The 19,219-nt window shown below is 34.6% G+C and overlaps 1 protein-coding gene across 2 annotated transcripts; it reads left to right on the forward strand.

The window, feature by feature from the left end:
- The first annotated feature begins 1,044 nt into the window (after positions 1–1,044).
- On the forward strand, positions 1,045–18,627 carry LOC110646641 (DNA damage-binding protein 1a). Of its 2 annotated transcripts, XM_058138901.1 has the most exons (20): positions 1,045–1,186; positions 1,284–1,494; positions 2,567–2,615; positions 2,792–2,851; positions 2,937–3,028; positions 4,034–4,085; positions 4,300–4,362; positions 4,521–4,570; positions 10,624–10,699; positions 11,496–11,705; positions 11,800–11,906; positions 12,033–12,141; positions 12,634–12,834; positions 12,923–13,138; positions 13,318–13,428; positions 14,305–14,580; positions 15,319–15,593; positions 16,831–17,179; positions 17,277–17,561; positions 17,858–18,627. In XM_058138901.1, the coding sequence occupies exons 2-20, from the start codon at positions 1,391–1,393 to the stop codon at positions 18,437–18,439; spliced, it is 3,267 nt and encodes a 1,088-aa protein (XP_057994884.1). In that variant the 5' UTR covers positions 1,045–1,186; positions 1,284–1,390; the 3' UTR covers positions 18,440–18,627. The 2 variants fall into 2 exon arrangements, with proteins under 2 accessions (XP_057994884.1, XP_057994885.1); XM_058138902.1 differs by lacking the exons at positions 1,045–1,186; positions 1,284–1,494 and adding an exon at positions 1,694–1,712.
- The last annotated feature ends 592 nt before the right edge of the window (positions 18,628–19,219 follow it).

Below are 19,219 nucleotides of genomic sequence, written 5' to 3' on the forward strand. Positions count from 1 at the left end.
CGTGGCTGGAGATTAACTCTCTGGGACTCGATTCTTATATATAAATAAGTCGGGGTGAATACAGTTTTGAGTTGATCTCGTTGACTCCCGCACTTTGATTATTAACAGAAAGTCCGACTTGAATTAACCTCACTGGCAGGTGTTAGAATTAAGAGAGCTGTATAGGGGATCAGTTTCTATATATACTTATTGACATGACACACGGGTATGTAAATGCTCCTAATTATCTTTTGTATGAATATTATTTGAATTATTTGAAATTATGTGAATATGTTGTATTTCATACATAGGAATGCATTAGGCTTAGATAATTATATAAATTATATTTAAAATTAATATATTATTCTATGAGTCGAACGCTCACCCTTGTTCAACTATTTTTTCCTCGGGTGACAGGAGAACTTATTGAAAATAACATGCTTTATTTTATCGCAGATTAAATTAAAAAAGTTAGTTTTACTTTTATTATATTTCATTTAATAATGAAATTTCGCATGTATTAGTAGATGTATTATTTTTATATGAGATTGTAATAACTTAATTTTTAGAGTTGTAAACTTAATTATGGGATAGTACTTGGGTGTATGTGATATTTATTTATGTGAATGGAGGAAGCTGAGCTCCTAAATGTTTATTTATCCGTTTTGAGGATTGTGAGGGTAAACTGAACTCCCCATAATATTAATATTATGTGTTACAGATCGAACGAGTTAGCAGTTCAAATTATGGCCAGACTTTATCCATTTATTTTTTTGATGATTATTTTTATAGGCTTTATGTTTAGCTTAAAATAATTAAATTTACTATAAACTTTGAGAGCCTTATTTTAACCCAATTTTCAGTATTGGTCTGACATAAAAATCAAATCGTTACAAGTTGATTTAAGTTAATAACTTCATTGAATTTAAATAGGCGTTCAGGAATCATAATCAATAATTCTTCAAATGTGGCCATCCTCTAAATATAATAGTTATTTTTTCCTTATTCTTTTTAAGGTAAATTTCTCTCTTATTTTAATAATATATGTAAACAATATAAAATAAATTAAATTTCTTTTATTTTTTCTCTTTAATTTTTTCTGAGTTCCCCCTTTCACTCCATTTCAAGTAAAGGATCCAATGCTAGAGTTCATTACTTAAATTACACTGGACTCAATCTCAGTTCTCAATTAAATGGTCCGACTGAGGTAAATATTGACAAATCTCATCAATAAATAATTTTTTTCTTAAAAAAATTGTGGCAATTTTTTTTAAAGGCTTTCAGAAGCTCTGTATACCTTCCAGTTCCCGAGCTAGAGCAGCTCACAGAAGGCCACATAGCACAGAGACAGAGAGCGAGCGAGCGAGCTAGCTAGGCTTCCACCGAACGAGAGAGAGAGAGAAAAGAAGAGATGAGCGTATGGAACTACGTGGTGACGGCTCAGAAGCCTACCAACGTTACCCACTCCTGTGTCGGCAATTTTACTAGTCCTCAAGAGCTCAATCTAATTATTGCGTAATCCCCCAAATTTTCCCTTCTTTCTAGCACCATCCTTGCATTTATTTTTGTTTCGTTTCTTTATTCTTTTAATCAGATGAGGCTTTGGTTTTAGTCGCTTAGGGTTTTTGCTCCTTTGATTGACATAATTGTTTCCCATTGCTTTGCTTGTTCGATTGCGTTGGTTGAGGATAGTTTTAGAATTCTATTGAACGCCTTTGAAGCTATTGCTCAGTGTGATTCTTCTAATTACCTGAAATATCAAGCATACACTTGTGCATAGCATTTTGTGTGGGCAAAAAGCATATGTAGGTCCATATGTGGCTCTAGCAAATTTGAAAAATTAGCGTAACAACTATTAATCGCCAGCAGGATGCAATTCTGCTGGAAAACTATGAACATATACAGTTTTGGGCAAATTTATGTTTGTCATCAGAAAATATTCTTGGTGCTTATGAGATTTTTAAGTTTAATTTATAGCGTGTTTTGGTTTAATTTTATTTTCAATTCATTCCATTGTAATTTTAGATTCAAGTGGGTTGTTTGCATTTAGACTTCTGGATTGTCATTGCATAGGATGCTAAATACAACGAAAAATGACTTCATGTTTGGCATGCTATAGTCTTGCAGAAAACGCAATGAAATAAGGAATGGAATAAAGTGTAATATAGCAAGACTAAAATGTTAAAATGATGGATTATCTATACTTGAATGGCGAAATGAGATATGGATTTTTCTTCCTTATTGAATTCATTTATTTTTATAATTTTATTAAAATAGAAATGCAATGGCGAGAGACTAGTATAACAAATGTGAACATGTGATTAAGGTTTTTTTTTTTATTGTTTTTAGTTAGATTTGGTAATTATTAATAAATTTCTTTGGATTTGATCATTACTGGAACGCATTTCGTCTAAGTCACCATTTCAACTGCTGACACGCTGCTGCACATTTATGTTGTTAGTGATTTATCGAGTTTCTTTTTATTTCGCTTTAACATCAACATTTTAATTCAATTTTAATGGCATTTCATATTTGAAATTGCACCTTTATCGGTCAGCTTTCTATTCACTCTCTACTATGCTTTCAGGAAATGCACTCGCATCGAAATCCATTTGCTTACTCCTCAAGGATTACAGGTAGTCACATGTTCTACATTCTATATGCATATGCATAATTAGGCCCTCATTGTTTTCAATTTCATTTTTCCTCTTTTTATGTAGATTGGGATTTTCATATTAAAGTTTCCTTGATAGAAGTGAAATTTGTAGCTTTTCTTTTCTCCTATTTACAACTATGACCTAATTCTGCACAGCCTATGTTAGATGTTCCAATATATGGAAGAATTGCAACACTTGAACTTTTCCGCCCTCACGTGAGTATCTACATTTTTTGTTTATCATCTTCTTACGTAGTTGTGCTTTCTTTTTTTGGGCTAATTCTCTATTGTTTTGTAACAGGGTGAAGCACAGGATTTTCTATTTATTGCTACTGAAAGATATAAATTCTGTGTTCTTCAGTGGGATGCTGAGACATCTGAACTTATTACAAGGTTTAAGCACGAAAAATCAAATAATAAGTTTGTTGTTAATTTTCTTGCTGGGCACTTTATAAATTGGATGCTTAGATAGCGCTTATGCATCCATTCTAGACACCCACATCTCGGCAGCAATGATGTGCTTCCTATGTGGACAATTTGAGTCTCAGTAAACTGTTATAAAAACAAATTCAATGATTAGGTTATGAGGCATTCGTGGCTGGGACTCTATGCTGTGTAGTGTAGAGTGCTAGTTGCACTAAGCTGGAAAAGTTTAGTGCTATAGTGGCAGATTGTGGGACAATCTACAGTTTTCTGCTAGTATTTTTATTTTCAAAGAGTTATTTTGTTTCTGAAATATTGTTCCTATTGGTTGTTTATGGGGCTGTTGGGCTTTCTGGTGTAATTTTTTCTGTTCATTTTATTTGAAAGATTCTATAGTAATCTGTCTTATTTTCCTTGACCAACTTTTCAGAGAAGGAAAGAGTAGTCGCTTCTCCCTTTCATTTATGATGGAATTTATTTTGGTCCTCATTTATATCAGAAATCTTTCCTTTTTTTTTGTGTTTAATGGGGGGTGGCTGGACAGAAGTTTCTATTCCTCTATGTAAATTGCAGGGGGAAAAGGGAAAAGCTTATCAAAATAATTGGAAATAAATGGGAACTATGCAACCATCTGGATCTGATTCTAACCTACATAGTTTATTCCATACAAATTTGGGGTATTATGAACATTTGATGTCAATATCAAGGAAAAGAAAATTTGAAGGTTGGATAGTTGTAATAATGAAGTTTTATCCCTTTTTACTTGTTGATGTCCTCTTTTTTCGCTCCACCCTAGTTGGCATTTTATTAAGATTCTTCCCCATTTATTCTCATTTAGTTTATCATTTGATCTTTTGATATACAAGCATCTACTTTTTTATTGATAGATAATTCTCCAAATTTTCTGTAATCCTTGGATGACTTCTTCCATCACATTTCTTGGATTGACAAGTTTTTTATCCCCTTTTATTGTAGAGCAATGGGGGATGTATCTGACCGCATAGGTCGTCCAACAGACAATGGTCAGGTAATTAATGATGACTCTTGGTTCATTGCAATGCTGTCTCTCATCAAATGTTGTAGCTGTTTGAAGTATAATCTTGAGTAGTTTTGTTTTCATTTTGTTGGATGTTTTGTATTATAACTCATCCCACAAACTTTACTCTCTCTCTATCTCTATCTCTCTCTCCCCCCCCCCCCCCCCCCCTGCAACACCCCTTCCTTCTCTCTCTCTCTTACAGATTGGCATAATCGATCCAGATTGTAGATTGATTGGACTACATTTGTATGATGGGTTGTTCAAGGTACATAGTTTTGGTCCTACTACTTTCAACTTTAATATTTGGCATAATCTTGTGAGATTTGTTGCTTTGTTCATTTAGAGTGTTCTGTTATCTACATTTGTGCTCTGGATTATGATCTTGAAAATGACCATTATAACCATTATTTGTTGTTTTTTCAGGTTATTCCTTTTGATAACAAAGGGCAGCTCAAAGAGGCGTTTAACATAAGGTATGTGATCTCATATCTACTAGTTTAAGCAAATCCATTGTCTAAGCTTTCAGTTTCCTAGCAAAGAAAGGATTAAAACTGATGAATATGCTGATGAAGATGAAGATATTTACTCCTAAAAGTTGGTGTGTGGCTTCGTATGCCTTAAAGATATACTAGATGTAGGCTCATGCATTCATGGATTTGTTTAAGATTTTTTTTTTGAAATTTGTTTAAGACTATTTTTATTTATTAATAAAATTATATATTTTTTTGGTACATGTTAAGATACTGTGATTATGCCTGAAAATTATGAATTATGTAGAGTAATTGTATGCCTAAATAGTGCCTCTAATTATGTTTTTCTAGTTAGTTTTTCTGTATTTTCGTAATTAGTGAATCTATACTTGTGTGTGTGTGTGTGTGTGTGTGTGTGTGTGTGTGTGTGTGTGTGTGTGTGTGTGTGTGTAGCTGGAGGGAATAATTAAGCTGTGTTATTCCAAATTCTGCATTAGAGCCTAGAAATCCTAGGCTTTTTCTTCGTTTATTGTCTTTCTTTTCAAGAATCGATTCTCAAACCATAGGTGTTTGGGAAGTGTGCCACATCATTTACTGTCCTAACAGCTTCCTAAGAAGTTGGCCAGTCTACTCTAGAGTCTTGTGGCCGGAATCTTCTTCACGGATTTCCAAGTGCCGTTGCAAGCTTTTGGTTTATTGTACACGTGCCGACACGTGAACCCATATTCGGTCACCTTTTCTTGCTGAAATTTTCTCTAGCTCTCTCACCGGAGTCAAGCATCTCCCTCCAAACGCCCTTGAAGACAATAGCTTCTTGCTGCTACAATCCATCTCTCTTCTCCTCTCATAGCTAATTTATTATAATATTTTATTTTTAAAGTCCACTTCCAACCTCACAACATGTTTGAAAAGGTAACCACTTCAAACTCAGGTTTTGAGAAGCCCATACTTACTTCTGTATCCTATACTACAATTACTACTCTAAAATTACAAGGCAATGGTAATTATGTATTTTGGGCAGCCTTTGTTGAATTATGGTTTACGAGGCAAGGGTGTGATGATCACTTAATCAAGAATTCTATAGATTTTTACAGCTTTTGATTGAGCAACTTGGGCAAAAGTTGATGCACAACTATGCAATCTCTCATGGCATTCTCTTGATCATAATGTATTGTCTTTTTCAGTCTTGCAAAACTTGTTGTAAGGTTTGGACTAAGGCCAAAACACTATACATAAATGATGTTCAATGCATTACAAGGTTGTCTTGGACCTCGTTGTTATACAACAAGGTCATTAAGACATGGCGAGCTACTTGGTTTAGTTGAAACGCTTAAAGATGAATTCGGTTTTCTTATGGTATTCACACTTCCATAGATAATCTCGCCATCTAGGAACAACAAAGAGAGAAATTTTTCGTGGTTCTTGCTCTAATACTGTGATCAAATCTTGGCTTGGTGCGAGATCAAATCCCCACTAACCTAGTTATCCCCTTTCTTGAAGAAGTCTCTGCTTGGTTTCTGCGCATCTCCTTAAATGCCAATAATATCACCGAGGTAATTTCTAATAACTCATCTATATTGGCAATACAATCTGATAATCAGTAAGAGTAGGGACAAAATGGATTTTGGAAAGTTAAAGGTAAAAACTCGAAACATTGCACTTATTGTGATAAAGAGGTCATACACAATATACGTGTTGGTCTTTTCATGGTAAAAGTCCATACAACATTGGACAACTTCCTTATGCAGTTAACATGGCTCAGATTAGTGGAGATGGTTTCCTACCTTTACCTAATGCAAGGGATAAGGCACATTATTTTGTTACCTTGATTGGAGCATACTATGATGATTATCTATGGTATCAAGCGGCAAAGCAACAGTCATCGTCATCCATTGTCCTTGCAATGCAACTTAATAATTCATTTGCTTATTTAACAATCTTCATTCATTGGGCGGATTCTTGATTCTGGTGCTTCCGATTACATTTTTGGTAATAAAAAAATATTTTCTATTCTTAACTCTCCTTCAATCTTTTTTAATGTTACTTTTGCTAATGGATCAAAAGTTGTAGTTAAAGGAATAGGTGAAGCACAATCTCTTCCTCTCTTACATTTAGCTTTAGTTTTATCTGCGTCTGAATGTCCTTATATTTTGATTTCCATTAATAAATTAGCCAAACACTTGAACTGTTCTGTAACTTTTTTAGTTGATTTGATCTTTTGTAGGACAGGAGTATGGGGAAGATGATTGGAATAGGACATGTCATAAGGATTTTATCAACTATCTAGTCTGAAACCACCTATTGCCTTTGCTTCTACTACCTTTCTTAATCTTCTGCACAGTCATTTGGGACATCCAAGTTTCCCTAAACTACAAAAGATGGTCTCGAGCCTTTCCAAATTATCTTTTTTAGAATGTGAGTTATGTTAGCTTGGAAAACAAACCCATGAGTCTTTCCAAAAGCAAATAAATAATAGGGTGATCTCTTTTTGATATTGTTCATTCAAATATACGGAGTCCGAATTGTGTCGGTACTATCTGAGTTTTTTTCATTACTTTGTTACTTTTATTGATGACTATTCTTGTTGCATTTTTTTTTTCAAATGAAAAGTCAATTTGAGTTATTTCCTATATTTCAAAATTTTTGTGCTGAAATTCGTAATCTATTTGGTGTATCCATTAAAATATTAATTAGTGATGATGCTCAAGAATATTTTTGTTCCTTTCTCAAATTTTATGTTTTCATTAATCTTCTTGTGCCCATATTTCTCAACAAAATGGAGTAGCTGAGCAAAAAGTAGGCATCTTATTGAAATTTTAAACAGTTCACACATTGTTCATTCATAATCATGTTCATTTTCATTTTTGGGGAGATGCCATTCTTACTACATGTTACCTACTTAAATCGTATAACTTGTATTTTGCACTATAAGAGTCCTCGTTCCATTCTTTATCCAAATCAGAATCCATTCCATCTTCTTCCTCATGTATTTGGTTGTACCCGTTTTGTTTTATCATCTGTCTCCTAAAAGGACAAGCTTTAGCTAAAATCTATCAAATGTGTCTTTCTAAGATACTATTTACCTGCAAAAAAAGGTTACGAATGCTATGATCTAACTACTAACAAATATTTTGTCTCAGCAGATGTGATCTTGAGACTTCTCTCTCTCTCTCTCTCTCTCTCTCTCTCTCTCTCTCTATATATATATATATATATATATATATATATTCCAAAATAAACTACCTCAACATTCCATCTTTCCAGCTCTTTTGGCTCCCATCTTTCTTACTCTAAAGAACAGTCCTCTTTACTGGTTTAATCAAGAAGACTCCAAATCCTCCTTTCGCTAATCCAAATACTTTTTTTCATAATGATAAAGGTCCACAGCCTGCTCCAAGTGACATCTCTTCAGACACCATTGTTGTACGGTTGTGCTTTTAGTATGCATTTCTTTCCAATCTATCTACTGCCCTATTACCTAAGATTGTAGCAGAAGTAATGTCCCATCATGGTTGGAGCAAAGCTATAGTTGAGGAAATAACTGCTCTTCATGCTAATAATACTTGGGAGATAGTTCCACAACCAAAAGGTAAAACTAATTTAGTTGTCGTTGGGCGTCTACAATGAAAGGAGGTCTTGATGGAAAGATATATCAAATGGCAAAGATTGCATTAGTTTTCCTTCCTATCTTTGTCTCTATTGTCAATTGGACATAAAAATGCTTTGTTTCATGGAGAACTCAACAAAGAGGTGTTTATGGAGCAACCTCCATGGTTTGTTGCTCAAGGGGAGTCTAGTTTAGTTTGTCATTTACATTGGTCTCTTTATAAGCTAAAGTAATCCCTAAGGGTATGGCTTGATCAGTTTAGTACTATTCTCCAACAGTTTGGGATGCTTCGAAGTCATGTAGATCGTTTGATGTTTTATTGACAATCTGACATACTCCTCATGAGAAATGTATTTATTTGATAGTTTATGTGGATGACATTGTCATATTAGTGATGATCACGAAGGTCTTGTCAACTTAAATATCTCACTAATCATTTCTAGCATAAGGACTTGGGAAAACTATAGTATTTTCTAAGTATTGAGGTAGCACAATCCAATATTGGTATTGTCATTTCATAGAGGAAATATGCATTGGACATATTGGAAGAAATTGGTATTTAAAATACAAACACGTTGATACTCTTATAGATCCAAATGTCAAACTTGTTTTTGGAGAGAGGGAGCTACTGAAATGAAAAACCTGGTCAGTATAGAAGACTTGTTGACAAGTTCAACGACCTCACAATCACACATCCAAACATCTTGTACATTGTAAGTGAGGTTAGCCAGTTTCTTCAATCTTCTTGTGCTACTCATTAGAATGCAGTAATTTACATCCTTAGGTGTATCAAAGGAGCTCTTGGATAAGTTTCGTTGTATGAAGATAGAGGATATACACAGATTGTTGGGTACTCTGATGCAGACTGGCTATGTTCTCTTTCAAACAAATGATCAACCTCATGGTATTGTATCCTAATAAGGGGAAATCTAATATCATGAAAAAGTAAAGAGCAAGATGTAGTGGCTAGATCAAGTGCTGAAGCAAAGTAATCGAGCTATGACTTTAGCCACCTATGGGCCTATCTGGTTAAAGCAACTTCTTTAGGAATTAAAATGTGGAGGTGGCAAACAAATGAAGCTGATTTGTGACAATCAAGCAACAACATTGTGTGTTGCCTCAAATCTCAGGTTTTCATTAAAGAACAAAACACATAGAGACATACTGTCATTTATGAGATAGAGATTGAGTCATGATGTATTTATCAACTTTGTCAACTCAAATGATCAGTTAGCAGACATTTTTACTAAATCCCTCATATGTTCTAGAAGTAATTATATCTGTAACAAGCTAGGATGTATATGATACGTACCCTTTAGCTTGAGGGGGAATGTTAAGATATTGCGATTATGCCTTGGATTAGGAAATTATGTAGTGTAATTTTTATGCCTAAATAGTGCCTGTAATTATGTTTTCCTAGTTTTTTTTCTTTTTTTCTTTTTTTTCCTAATTGGTGATTCTGTAATTGTATATATGTCCTCCAATAGCTTGAGGGAATAATCAAGCTGTGTTATTCCAAATTCCCCTCCTTTCTTGTCCTTCTTCAGTGCATAACCCGTTTTCTAATGAATTCTATTTTATTAATGGCTAATAATGATTTGCATTCTGTGTGCTTTACATTCTACATCTTGAATAATGAATAGTATCTCTCTAGCCCTGCCCTGTTTTTCATGTTGAGTGTGGTTAACATCTTGTTTGGGTGCTATTGGTTTTACATGGCAAATTATTTTTATTAACATACGGAAGCAGGAAACGTGGGCAAACAATAACCATTTTTTAGCCTTCTCATTGTTTTGTAGAAAGGTTTAATCAACTATAAACTGGAGCAATTGCCAATGGATATGCTAATGCAGTGGCTGAATTTAGGCTTCATTAAGGCTTAATCAACTATAAACTGGAGCAATTGCCAATGGATATGATAATGCAGTGGCTGAATTTAGGCTTCATTTAATTAAGTGAGAAGAGTAGCATTTGCATTGAAGGATTGGGGATTAAAAGTTCAACAGTTTTGAATGGAACTTCTAGGAAAATGGCTATGGTGATTTATAGAATAGGCATGGATGTGGATAATGATTGCAGCTGCAATGTGGCAGCTGTTATATCTGGCTGAAAAAGGAGCCTTTGTGAATGTAATGTTCAATGCTGTAGACAAATTTTTTTTTGGAAGAATTGCAATTATATTAGATCATTAGATTTCCAAGAATTTGCCAGATTTTGAAAATATAAAACTAATATTTGAGAATAATTGTATTTTATATTCTTTATTTGTTAGCCAACTTCAAACTTCAAAGCCATAACAATTTGAAAAAAAAAAAAAAAGCATAATCACATTTTATGTTTCTTTGTTTAGTCTTTTCAAATTCCTATTTTTGTCAGCTAATGGCAGCATTTGTTTTTTATGTTTATTATTAGTCTAAAAATACGAGCTCTTATGCTGTATTCTTCTCAGGCTTGAGGAACTTCAAGTTTTGGATATCAAGTTTCTCTATGGTTGTTCAAAGCCTACAATTGTTGTTCTTTACCAGGTCCCTGAATTTTCGTTTTATATCTTATTTTTGTTTAACACGTGGACATGGTTCTTTGAACCATCTTTTCTTTATTTTCTTTTGCATCACTCAAGTGAAGTTAATATATGGAATTTTACTAATAACATTAGAAAGGAGCAGTTATTGTCTGAGATGGCATATAAACCTTAAAAGTTTTTTCTTAAATTAATGACATTCCTAAGATACTGGAATTAGAATCCCAAGCGTAGACTGTTTGTTAAATGTGTCGCAGCTTTGTGTAAGTGGAATCTTAGCACTAAAAGTATCTAGTTAAAATAACAAGTGCTCTGGAGCATACTGGAATGTTCCTAGTGTCACATACCTAAGTTGACTATCCCAAATTTCCCAAAGAAGCAACCATGTCCAACACATATTTTGATTCTTTTGCTAGTTTTCATTCTATTTTGATGGTCAGGATATACTCTCTCAAGTCTCAACTTTCACTCTTTTTGGCTACTTCAACTCGTCTTTGTTGATCTTGACAACTTCAACTCGTCTTTGTTGATCTTGACACCTGATCTTAAATTGTGGCTTTTTTTTTTTTGCCTCATTTGTGTTTCTTCTTAGTTTTGTATACCTTGTGTTGATCTACACTTTGGCCCTTCTTTGAATAAATATTACTAATGAAAATGTTAGCGAGGTCATTGTTATGGTTTGCAACTGTTCAGCAGACCTGTATCCCCTTTGTGAATTAATTTTTTTTCATATAATCATGTAATTATATCGGGTATAATACATTTGATGGCCTTTCATTAAATTGTTCCTATTGTTGCAGGATAATAAAGATGCTCGTCATGTCAAAACGTATGAGGTTGCTCTGAAAGATAAAGATTTTGTTGAGGGTCCATGGTCTCAGAACAATCTTGACAATGGTGCTGATTTGCTTATACCAGTGCCCCCACCTCTATGTGGTGTCCTTATTATTGGAGAAGAAACAATTGTTTATTGCAGTGCAAATGCATTTAAAGCGATCCCAATAAGGCCTGTAGGTTACTGGTTATTTTTACTAAGGTTGCTAATCTATCTGCTTATGACGATTTTTTTTTTCCTCCTTACCAATGTGTGATGTGCACATCTAGTCCATCACAAGAGCCTATGGAAGAGTTGATGCTGATGGTTCTAGGTATTTACTTGGTGATCATGCCGGGTTACTTCACCTTCTTGTTATAACTCATGAGAAAGAGAAGTGAGTGATTCTTCTATCAAGTGGTTATGATGAACACAATGCATTGAGAAAATTTTGTTTTTGTATTTTTGAACTCTGCACAAATAGTGGAATCTTCTTTAAGACTGGGGTACACTTGTGTTGCAGGGTCACTGGGCTAAAAATTGAGCTCTTGGGAGAAACTGCTATTGCATCTACCATATCATATCTAGATAATGCAGTTGTCTATATAGGTTCAAGCTATGGAGATTCACAGGTGTGGTAGACATTAGTTGTTGATCTTAATGTCCAAACAATACCCATTTGTGGTGATATTTTTGTTTATATTTAGTGTTACTGCTATTTTATTTGAGAGAATCTGTGTAACTTTGGCTTTTATTAATTGATAATTAGCTTAGAAGCATATTTGGTGGAAATGAGATTGCGCACAATTAATAATAAAAGTCACTGGAGGAAGGACAGCTATAGCAGGGCATTCTGCCTGGTCTTCCTTGTTGCTGAGAGCTGAAGGAGTTTTGTAGATTTTTTTATTTGAATGCTTATAAATTGTAATTTTTTAATATTCTGTTATTTGAGAAAGCCGTAGAACAATTTGATTTGAAATTATTAATAAGATACTGGGGCCAAGACCGTGGGCGTGCTTTGTTTTATGCCTTTGTAAAAAAAAAGTAATTTGGACTTCGGTTTTTAATTATTTTAAGTTCATTGCTGTGTTGGAATATTAAAAATGTATAATGGTGTCATGCAGCTTATAAAGCTAAATCTACAACCTGATGCAAAAGGTTCATACGTTGAAGTCTTGGAAAGTTATGTCAATTTGGGACCAATTGTTGATTTCTGTGTGGTGGACCTTGAGAGGCAAGGCCAAGGTCAGGTTGTAACTTGCTCTGGAGCGTATAAAGATGGTTCTCTTCGCATAGTTCGAAATGGAATAGGAATCAATGAACAGGTTGCCTTATTTTAACGAGGTCTCTGTAATATCATCTCTAGAATCAATATGTTCTTGGAAAGTTTATTGATCACTATATGTAACGTAGGCATCTGTAGAGCTTCAAGGTATCAAAGGGATGTGGTCATTAAGATCTTCCACTGATGACCCGTTTGACACCTTCCTGGTTGTTAGTTTTATTAGTGAGACTCGAATTTTGGCAATGAACCTTGAGGACGAGTTGGAAGAAAGTGAAATAGAGGGTTTCTGTTCACAAGTGCAGACTTTATTCTGCCATTATGCTGTCCACAATCAGCTTGTGCAAGTAGGTTAACCTTTTCTTAATAAATAAACTTTCCCAATATGTTTCTGTGATTATTGATTTATGCATTGAATCCTTGTTCCGAAGATATTTTGTCCTATGGGTCTTATGGAAAGTAGTAATTTCTGTACCCATTTTCAGTATTGTGTTCAGTGTGTGCTGACTGATCAGTTTCCTGACAGGTCACCTCAAGCTGTGTGAGATTGGTCAGTTCTACAACAAGAGAATTCCGCACTGAGTGGAATGCTCCATCAGGTTATTCAATTAATGTTGCCACTGCTAATGCCACCCAGGTTTGTTTCCCACAATTTCTCCTGCTCTGGGTTTGTGAGTCTGGGATACCTGATTATGGACAATGTAATTTACCATAAGCTGAATTTTTAGTGCTAATGAGAAAATGATTACTACTACAATCTAATCATAGACAATAGTGTCAGAATATGGGAAGGAACTAGGAACTGGGAAGCCTTTTTTTATGATAGAACTAGGAAGCTTGACTACACGGAAAAAAAATTTCCAACAAAAGCACTTGGGACGTTCTTTTTCTTCTTTAGGCTTCCAGATATGCATCTCTATGGTTCTATCTATAATGTGCATAAATAAAGTAATTAAACTATAATGCAAAGTTAGATTAAGTGAGAACTAAAACAATAAAATCTTAAAATAATTCCAATGGTTCATGTAAACAGAGTAAATAGATCATAAAAGTATCAGATATTTTTGGGGTAACAAGATGATCAGATAGTAGCTCTAGATTGAATTTTGGGCTTGGGTTAGAATTCTGGTCATTTCTTCCTGAAAATTTTTCTGTATTTTATAATAAGAGCAATATTAGTGTCATTGATTTCTTTTTGCAATGAAGTATTTCATAGATGAAACTTTCCAATTTTTTCTTTTTTATCTGTTTCCAGAGTTAGTGCAAGTAGCATACTGATATGGAATAAAATTGCCTGAATCTACTGATTCAACCCAAAAGTTTGGTATTTTATTTATTATTTTGTGTAGGTTGGATTTTTTTTTTTTATTTAGTTTGTAAGTTGAGGATCATGTGTTAACATATATTCTCATAAGCAATTGCCAATAACATAGGTTTTGCTTGATGTGATTTCTTTTCGGACACTCTTGTTCAGCAGTTTATAGACTAATTTCAATGTTAAACTGTGTGACAGGTTTTACTGGCAACTGGGGGTGGCCACTTAGTCTATCTGGAAATTGGTGATGGAGTACTGACAGAGGTAAAACATACCCAGATGGAGTATGAGATATCATGCCTTGACATTAACCCCATTGGTGAAAATCCCAACTATAGTCAGCTTGCTGCAGTTGGAATGTGGACAGATATAAGTGTCAGGATATTTTCATTGCCTGACCTAAATGTCATAACAAAGGAGCATTTGGGAGGGGAGATAATACCTCGTTCTGTTCTTCTATGTTCCTTTGAAGGGGTATGCTTGTACTTGGGCTTTCTTTGCTTTTAGTCTTACTTATTTGTTTCGGTCTCTACTCCTTTATGGGCATTGTCATGTGTACAAAGGACTTCTTGCTTTGCATTGAAAGTTAACATGTAATTAGTAAGAAAATAATTTTTTTTTTGGAAGGTAACCTTCAGGAACAGAATTGCAGAAATTTGATTAATACCAGTGTGCATTTCATTTGAACATTGAGGAAAATATTTGTGGGACAAATCATATTATTTGTACATCATGTTATGTTACCTGGGTAATGCAGAATAGGAAGCTTAGAATTTTATTTAGGAATTTTAATTATAGTAGCAAGCTTAGAATTTTATTTAGCAATTTTAATTATTATAAAATTAGGAAATAATAGACTTAATAATAATAAAACTCCTAAACAATAAAAACTCTTCAAATTTCCTATTTCTATAATAATTAAAATTCCTAAATAAAATGCAGTACTGGGTTTCTCATTATTTATTTTATTGTTTGTTTGGAGTAGTGCTACAGATACTGTTCAATTGTTCCTTCTGATGTGTCACAATTATATTGGCTCATCAATAGCACTCTCCACCCTAAGAATTAATGGCAGCTTTTGACTTTTGATTATGATGAATAAAATTATGCCATGTCAAGTGGTATGATAGAGGCAGTAAAAATGAGTATTTGAGTGTTCTTTAGTGTGCTAGTTTCTCATTACAGTCTGATTTGTTATTAATTCTTGGTCAGATATCTTACTTGTTATGTGCCCTTGGAGATGGTCATCTTTTGAACTTCTTATTGAAATTGGATACTGGAGAGTTGACGGACAGGAAAAAGGTGTCTTTAGGGACCCAGCCTATAACACTCCGTACTTTCTCATCCAAGAACGTCACCCATGTATTTGCTGCATCAGATAGGCCAACTGTCATTTACAGCAGTAACAAGAAACTACTCTACAGCAATGTCAATTTGAAAGAAGTTAGTTACATGTGTCCTTTCAACTCTGCTGCTTTTCCTGACAGGTAAACTATACCCTAGCTTTCTTGTATTGCAGCATGTAGTACATAGTAGGAAATTATTTTATTTTATTTTTTAATTGTTCTTTTGTCACTTTTTAGATCAACTACAATGTAAACGGCGTTATTAGTTATTACTGTAAGTCGTAGTGGAGTTTTCCTACTGTATGTATTTTACTGGGAAATAGCCATAGGCTATGGTACTTCTCAGTAGTATTGGTTCTTAAGTGCTTCTTAACATTGTATGTGAATCAAGTTATTCACAGATTATCTGCAACTTTGGTGGTCTAATTATCTTTCATTGGAAACTTTTTTCATTTGGTTCCTTTCTGTAGTTTTCCTTGGTTTGAAAATATTATCGACCAGCTCATATTTGAAGCAAATGCTGTCTCTATTTTTGATCTTCTGAAGTTTCCCTGGGTTTAATGTCATAAGTTGATCCTACCATAGGCAATAAAGAAATTCTATGCCTCTTTTAAATTACACAAGTTGTAACGTGGTTGTTTTAAACTATAAATTCTCTTTTGTTATGGAAGAGGGCCAAAATCGTCAGAAACTCTCGGAACACTGCACATCCCACAAATATCTGCAAGCAACAGGCTGTAAGTACCTTGAGTGGTGCGGTCATTTAGGGGTGGAGGTGGGGAGAGGGGGGGTGTGGAGAAAAATAAGACACCCAACCGGAGTTGGTGTGCATGGTTTGCCATCCATTGCAATGCGATGAGCCTTGGGATAGATATGATAAACAAAGACATTCCAATGATTCATCTCTATCTAGAAGCTGCTTGATGCTGAAAATGAGACAAATTTGGGTTGTCTGCCAAGAATGAGATGCAGTAGCCTGCTGGTGGAACTTGCCATGGTCAATGGTTCAAAACTGCCTTTGCCATTTAAAGTACTTCTTTCATGCTGACAAACAATAAAATAGTTTTTGTGAACTGTGAATTTATGACTATAAACCACTAGAATGAGATCTGACACCTTCAAACTAGTGTCTATTTCTTCTGATGTTCTCTATAGTTCTTATCACCATAGTTATAGGACTGCTTTTTTATTTATGGAGAAGGAAATTGTTTTCTACGATCTCTATTAGTATTTACATGAATGAAGCTACAGATCTGCATCAAAGTGGTTACTTATAACAAAATCAAGGAATTTAGTTACTATTCTTATTCATCCTTAAGTAGTTTCTTTCTAAAAGATAAATTCAGGTTTAACCAATTTGTGGTTTATTGTCAAACAGCCTTGCAATTGCAAAAGAAGGTGAACTCACTATTGGCACCATTGATGATATACAAAAGCTTCACATCCGCACTATTCCATTGGGGGAACACGCACGGCGTATCTGTCATCAGGAGCAGTCTCGAACCTTTGCCATTTGTAGTTTGAAAAACCAATCGAGTGCAGAAGAAACTGAAACACATTTTATCCGTTTGTTGGATGACCAAAGCTTTGAATTCATATCAACTTACCAACTTGACCCATTTGAGTATGGCTGCTCTATACTTAGCTGTTCCTTTTCTGATGATATTAACGTGTACTATTGTGTTGGAACTGCTTATGTTTTGCCAGAGGAAAATGAACCTACTAAGGTGAAAAATTCTGGAGACATTAGTGTTCTTTCTTGTTCTAAGTTAAAGACGTGACTAATGATTGTTAATGTATCATTCTGTTTGTCGCCTTCCTTAGGGCCGAATATTGGTTTTCATGGTTGAAGAAGGGAAGTTGCAGCTTATTACAGAAAAGGAAACGAAGGGTGCTGTTTACTCACTGAATGCTTTCAATGGCAAACTGCTAGCTGCTATCAATCAGAAAATCCAGTTATACAAGTGGATGCTTCGAGATGACGGTTCCCATGAGCTTCAGTCTGAATGTGGACATCATGGGCATATACTTGCTCTTTATGTACAAACTCGTGGAGATTTCATTGTTGTTGGTGATCTGATGAAGTCCATCTCTTTGCTAATCTACAAGGTCAGTAAAATCACATTGAGCACAAATATATCAATCCATCTCACAATCCGTGAAATGATTGGCATTGTTTTCTTTCGCAACTCGGCAACACCCAAAAAATCATGATTATTCCAATTTTTTTTTCCAATTGACTAAAAAAAAGCCTTCTCTTCTTTCTCTTGTTCACTCTCTCTTTCTCTCTCTCTCTCTCTCTCTCTCTCTCAATAACATATTTAACAATGTATTTGAGCTGCAAATTAGTTTTGATCTATAGCTACTCTATTTCATTGTTTGACCCACAAATCACCTGGCTTCAGCATGAAGAGGGTGCTATTGAGGAGCGAGCTCGTGATTATAATGCAAATTGGATGTCAGCCGTTGAGATTCTTGATGATGACATCTACCTGGGTGCAGAAAATAACTTCAACCTGTTCACAGTACGTAAGAACAGTGAAGGTGCTACTGATGAGGAACGGGGCCGCCTTGAGGTGGTTGGTGAGTACCATCTTGGAGAATTTGTGAATCGATTCCGACATGGTTCCCTTGTGATGCGCTTGCCAGATTCCGATGTGGGCCAAATCCCAACTGTTATTTTTGGCACTGTTAATGGTGTAATTGGAGTGATCGCTTCACTTCGTCACGAGCAATATGTCTTTTTGGAGAAGCTCCAATCAAACTTAAGGAAAGTGATCAAGGGTGTCGGAGGGTTGAGCCATGAGCAATGGAGATCATTCAACAATGAGAAGAAAACTGTAGATGCCAAAAATTTCTTGGATGGAGATCTAATAGAATCATTCCTTGATCTCAGCCGCAGTCGGATGGATGAGATTGCCAAGGCAATGGGTGTTTCAGTGGAGGAGCTGTGCAAGAGAGTGGAAGAGCTGACAAGGCTGCATTGATATCAATCTTGTTCATTTTGCTTCTCTCTCTCTCTCTCTCTCTCTGTCTCTCTTTTCGGTTCATTTGTTTTCTTATTTTTTCACTTGCAACAATTATTTTCTCTTGGTTGTAGTGTGAAGCGTCCCTGTCAAAAATATTTAAGTATGAAGGCTAACGGTGGCAACACAAAAGAGTATTAAGGTTTGAATTTATTGTCTTATAATTTTAAAAATACTTTTAATTAATAAATTAAAATCTATCAATCAATGAGTTTTAATGAAATAATATTAAATTCATCTTCATACAATAAAATTTTAAATTTTAATTTAAGTAAAATTAAATGAAACAAAAAAAATAATAACAAAACTCATCCAAAATGAAACAAAAAAATAGTAACAAAACTCATCCAAGGATATTTAGAATTTTCATGAGACTTAGGGAGCCCAAGGACAGGTACCCATCAAAGTCGACTTACAGGAGGGCCCTGCATTAGATATTACAATACTCAATTATTTGGATTGAGTCAAAGTCCAAAAAAAACAAGTCACATTATTTTAATTGTTATTTTAATAAATGATTATGATTGTCTAGTCAGAGTTCGTTCACCTTAATGGGCTACAAGCCTAAAACTTCAACCCGAAGTGATTTTGGAAGAGAGATCCCACTTGCTACTGTTTGTGCCTGCCAATTGAAATGCCTCAGCATCAACCAATCATTGTTCTCCATCCAATTCCATTGCCTGAAATAGCTCAAATATTGCCTTGCCCATAATTTTTAAAATTATTATTATTATTATTATT

This window comes from Hevea brasiliensis, chromosome 17, assembly GCF_030052815.1.
Source record: "Hevea brasiliensis isolate MT/VB/25A 57/8 chromosome 17, ASM3005281v1, whole genome shotgun sequence".
NCBI classification, from domain to species: Eukaryota; Viridiplantae; Streptophyta; class Magnoliopsida; order Malpighiales; family Euphorbiaceae; genus Hevea; species Hevea brasiliensis.

Excerpts from the sequence above, each read along its gene's own strand:
- LOC110646641 (XM_058138901.1), top strand. The coding sequence starts at position 1,391 with ATGAGCGTATGGAACTACGTGGTGACGGCTCAGAAGCCTACCAACGTT. Across the intron at positions 14,581-15,318 it reads TTCTATGTTCCTTTGAAGGG|ATATCTTACTTGTTATGTGC; the intron begins GTATGCTTGTAC and ends ATTCTTGGTCAG. Across the intron at positions 17,562-17,857 it reads TCTCTTTGCTAATCTACAAG|CATGAAGAGGGTGCTATTGA; the intron begins GTCAGTAAAATC and ends ACCTGGCTTCAG.